This window comes from Salvelinus fontinalis, chromosome 40, assembly GCF_029448725.1.
Source record: "Salvelinus fontinalis isolate EN_2023a chromosome 40, ASM2944872v1, whole genome shotgun sequence".
Lineage (NCBI taxonomy): Eukaryota > Metazoa > Chordata > Actinopteri > Salmoniformes > Salmonidae > Salvelinus > Salvelinus fontinalis.
In genome coordinates, this window is record NC_074704.1 from 10,881,719 (window position 1) to 10,886,567 (window position 4,849).

The following is a 4,849-nucleotide window of genomic DNA, read 5'->3' on the forward strand; positions in this document are numbered from 1 at the left end:
GGAATGTAGTAGAGTAAAAGTAAAAGTTGTAAAAAATATAAATAGTAAAGTACAGACCCCAAAAAACTACTTAAGAAGTACTTTTAAGTAGTTTTACTTCAGTACTCTACACCACTGATTAATTTACAAGCATAATTGTCTCCATAGTTCCTGGGAGGGAGAAATGCACCCATTTGTGATTCATACATTGAAATTGTATTGAAACAGGAGGACCAGTAGGGAGCACCCTTCCCTCTCTGTAAGTAAATAAAAAATGTACTGTTTTTCCAAATGTGAACTATTGTCAAGTAGAGGCAATACAAAGATAATAAAGAATTAATAAGATAAGAAAACGAGTCAATACACTACTAAGAGATGTCAAAAGTATTTTTATTAAATAAACAATAAATTACTATAAATAATACATGAATATATAAATAATGAATGCAATACTGAAATGACATCTCAGCGTATCAGAACAACTTTTTTAAGAAAAATGGGTTTTAAATGAAACGATGAAATTCACAGCCAAAAGTTTCACTGCTGTTTTTAAGAGATGTGGAATGATTTGAGTTACTGCAGTTTTAGTGATGCATTGTTACTAGCGGTTGGTTGATGTACACACCACGTTCAAAAATGGTTGATGTATTGAAATGACTGTGCATTGATATGCGAGCTTGGGATATCCTTACATGAAAATGACAGAAGGACTAGGAGAGATGTTTCCTGACATACATACATAAAAACATTGTATAGAAACAAGAGTGAGAATAGTTTTTTTGTATTATTTTTTAAATTGTTCCTTGAAAAAACGTCTTCACTAATACCACACTAATGATATACGACTACACATTTCCAAACGTTAGACACCAAATTGAGTCACTTCTCACTCACACACACGTACAAACACACACACGCTGTATGATTGTATAAAATGTTTGCAGGGAAACCCCTTTTAGGATACAGTTTAGATCAAAAGTGATTTGTTTGATAAATATAGTGAAACTTAATTGCTTGTAGGCTACTTCTGGAATACCTGTGCTCTATCGAAGGGTGATTTCCATAAGAAACCTTGGTAAACATTACCATGTCATAACTGATCGGGTATATTTGGAATGATTACTCTGGTAACGGAGGACTTCTTGTAAACATGTACTGGGCATGGGTCACCAGATGAAGTGGAGGGAGTGAATAGGAGGGAGGGAAGTAAACTATAGAGATAGATACAGGACTAAAAAGAGACATCTATCTAAGTCTATGAATAAACCATTTCCTATCACAGGGTAAGTATGCGCAGGGAAGCACTGCCCTCGTGTGGCAGAGAGAAGGAAAGCCGGCATTAAAGCATTAAAGGGAATTGGCACGTCACTTTGACATCAGAGCTTCCAAAAAAGCCCACAAAAGTTGTGAGTGGCAAAGAACATTTCAGACTGTGATTTCTATATTTTGTGCAATTTAAAGATAAAGTCACAAAATAGCTATATTGTAAATAAATAAAGCCCTTTGTCAATTTATATTTATGTCACAATGCTTCCGTGGAAGTTGAGGTGCTCATTTACAAGCCACTTCATAAAGTATTTCAGCACAAAATCAATTCTTATGGTGGCAGCTACATAACATACGGTATACTTACAGGGCAAGGATGAGTAGAGCACAAGGAGAGCGGAAATAGGAAATCCATTTTTTATGAATAAAGGGAATTCCCTTGAATTTGAAGTACTTCATTTGATTAATTCCCTTCAATCCCAAAATGCTTTGGGTTGCAGATTTAGCTGGGGGTGGCGGATGGGATCTGTTCCTGGGGCATACATCTACACATCTACATTATAACAAAAATAACAAAATACATTTGCAGTGGCGGCCACTATTTATTGCGCCGCTGCTAAATGCATATAGGGGAAACACTGGGGTTGGCCTTGTTTTGGATTGCAGGATCAAAGGTTAACCCCAGGTGTAACTGGGATGTGAGTGTGGGTGGTTTAGGACGATGGGCGGAGGAAAGGGAGACGTAGGACATGTTTTGGAATGAAAGCTCTCCTGACATGATATTTTGAGCGACAATGAATTCCACATCTATAATGTTCTCCAAAGCATGCAGTGATGCTCATATCACAACATAGATTTGTCTATCAATATCTTTTGATCTCTCTGTTTATCTCTCTCTTTCCTTAATCCCTGGTCCTAAATTTAAAGGTTGCTGTCTTGAGTGTTGTTGGCCGAGATGGGGTGCAGACCTCCGTTGTCGTTCAGTCTCCTGGCGCGGTAGGTTTCATAGTGGATGTTGTGGGTGACTTCCTTCAGGTCCTGGAGGTGAGACCTGGGAGGGAGAGTGGAGAGAGGGTGGGCATTAGCTGATAGCTACATACAGTTGGATTTGGTCACTAAAGTCAACTTCAAAGGCATAAGAGACTCATCTGTAATTGTATTGTAAGAATAGCAAAGCTATAAAGCATTAGTAAAAGATAGATCAATGTACGATTGATTGCTTTACCTGATGAGGAAATCTCGTAGCAGAGCAAATTCGCAGTGATTGGGATTTTCAACTGCAACAAAATACAAGAAAGAACCCATTTGGCATAAAAAAATCTAAATCACATTTGCTTTACATGTCTGAGCCTGGGCCCAACTACAGTATAACAACCTCCATAAATCCATTCCCTCTGCCTCTCTGAGGAGAAAGGTCAACATAATACGCTTGGCATTAATATAGGACCTAATTAATTATATTGAGGTTATAAATAAACCTACCTTCTACCACACCCCAGGCTGTCTTCCTCCCCAGAACCCGTTTGCCATTCACTTGGAACTCCTTGTCGCTGCCCACCACTGCAAAGGGCATGGCCTCCTGTGAACAGACTCGTTTAAACAGGGTTCAATTTTACGAGGAAAACATAAGAAATTTACGAATCCCGTGAATAGACAGAGTCGGGAGTTATTATTCCTCTGAGGAGGGGTGTCAGAAAGAGAGCTAAAATAACAAAGAACCAGAAAGATAAAATAAGAGAAATAGTCTGATATTCATATGAAATTAATTTCAATATTTGAATTGCCTAATCATTTTGGCAATCACTATTTTGCATGCTCATACCATTGAGGCATGGGAGAAAAAGAGGGAGAGGTACAGATTTATCTCGTGTTCACATTATTCCACTTGAGAGGAAGAGTATTAGGGAGACATAATCAATTGAAGTGGATTTCAAAAATTGGAACAGAGGCCCTTACCCTAATCTTGTCATTTTCATTCTTATCCTCCATATCATCATCAAACTCATTCTGCGGGTAGTACTCAATCCCATACGTCTCCAGCTCCTTCCTCACCTAAGAGATGAAGAGGAGGCAGAGGTTACATATCCTAATCCTAGAATAATGTTTTCCCTCATGACTTGGTGATCCATAACAAGTTCTACCATTACTTCTATCTAGACCAGGGATATTCAAACTGGGGTCCGCGGCCCCTAGTACAGCTGGTGGTCCGCGAAAATATAGATACCAAAGAGCTCTATTTTCATGTCATCCAACAAATCTAAACGCCTGGATTTTACTCACCGGCATTGGTACTTGGATTGGAACTGGTGCTTTGGACAGATGACATGAAAGTAGTGCTATTTGGCCATGAACACCAGTGGTGGGTTTGGTGTCTAAAAAAGAATGCATAAGCAGAAAAGAGCCCCATACCTACTGTAAAATATGGTGGAAGATCTTTGATGTTATGGGGCTATTTTGCTTCGACTGGTCCTGGGGCCCTTGTTAAGGTCAACAGCATCATTAACTTTACCCAGTACCAGGACATTTTTGCCAAAAACATCAAAATCCACAAAGAAATGGTTAATTGGCCACAAAATCATAATTTTGAAATGGCAACCTCAGTCTCCGGACTTGAAACCCATTCAAAACCTGTGGTTTGAATTGAAGAGGGTAGTCCATAAGCGCAGACAAAGGATATCAAGGATTCGGGAGGGTTCTATATAGAGGAATGGTCTAAGATCCCTTCCAATGTGTTCTCCAACTTATAAAACATTTTGGAAAAAGGCTCAGTGCCATTACCCTCACAAGGTGAGGTATTAAAAAGTATTGAAAAAAGGGGTGTCAATAATTTCGACCACTACCTTTTTGAGAAAAAAAGTATTACTTTCTAATTTTTGCTTATCTTTAACAAGGCTATAAATAATTTCAGACCCCACTGTGTAAATATATATATATATACTTTTTTATATACTATGAGTGTAATTAGCTCAATATTAGGAGTTGAGAAATAATGTTGGCAAAGAAGATATTTTCCTCTTTTCTACTGTAGATATGTAATTTTAAAAAAAAACAACAAAAAAAAATAAATCTGTTTCGCTAACGATATTCATAAAAACATTGGAATAAAACATATTTTTTCACTTTTTTATACACTGTATATATATATATATATATATATATATATATATATATATATATATATATATATATATGAATATCGTTAGCGAAACAGATTTTTTTTTTTTTTTTTTTTTGTTTTATTCCAATGTTTTTATGAATATCGTTAGCGAAACAGATTTTTTTTTTTGTTGTTGTTTTTTTTTTAAATTACATATCTACAGTAGAAAAGAGGAAAATATCTTCTTTGCCAACATTATTTCTCAACTCCTAATATTGAGCTAATTACACTCATTGGAGCTAATTACACTCACTTGAGTATCTGAAAAAAAAAAAAGTAAAAAGTATCTGCTTTGAAAAAGCAACCACAAGTACCAGTTGCAACAAGTGCCGCTGGCTGTTCGTAAGCTTTCTTGACATGGACATACATGGAAAACCTTTGTTTAACCAGCTAAACAGCTACTACTATCAAAAAATGTGTTTGGAGTTACATTTTTAGCTAATAGGC

General features: G+C 36.6%; 1 protein-coding gene across 2 annotated transcripts in view; it reads right to left on the minus strand.

Moving 5' to 3' along the window:
* Nucleotides 1–348: 348 nt before the first annotated feature.
* septin3 (septin 3) overlaps nucleotides 349–4,849 on the minus strand; it is a 22,265-nt gene continuing 17,764 nt past the window's right edge. For both annotated transcript variants that reach the window (XM_055906409.1, XM_055906408.1), the window contains exons 7-10: nucleotides 3,202–3,297; nucleotides 2,728–2,824; nucleotides 2,471–2,522; nucleotides 349–2,296 (exon numbers count right to left, since the gene is read on the minus strand). In XM_055906409.1, the coding sequence (XP_055762384.1) occupies nucleotides 2,167–2,296; nucleotides 2,471–2,522; nucleotides 2,728–2,824; nucleotides 3,202–3,297 (375 nt within the window). In that variant the 3' untranslated portion in view covers nucleotides 349–2,166. The remainder of the gene's footprint in view (nucleotides 2,297–2,470; nucleotides 2,523–2,727; nucleotides 2,825–3,201; nucleotides 3,298–4,849) is intronic.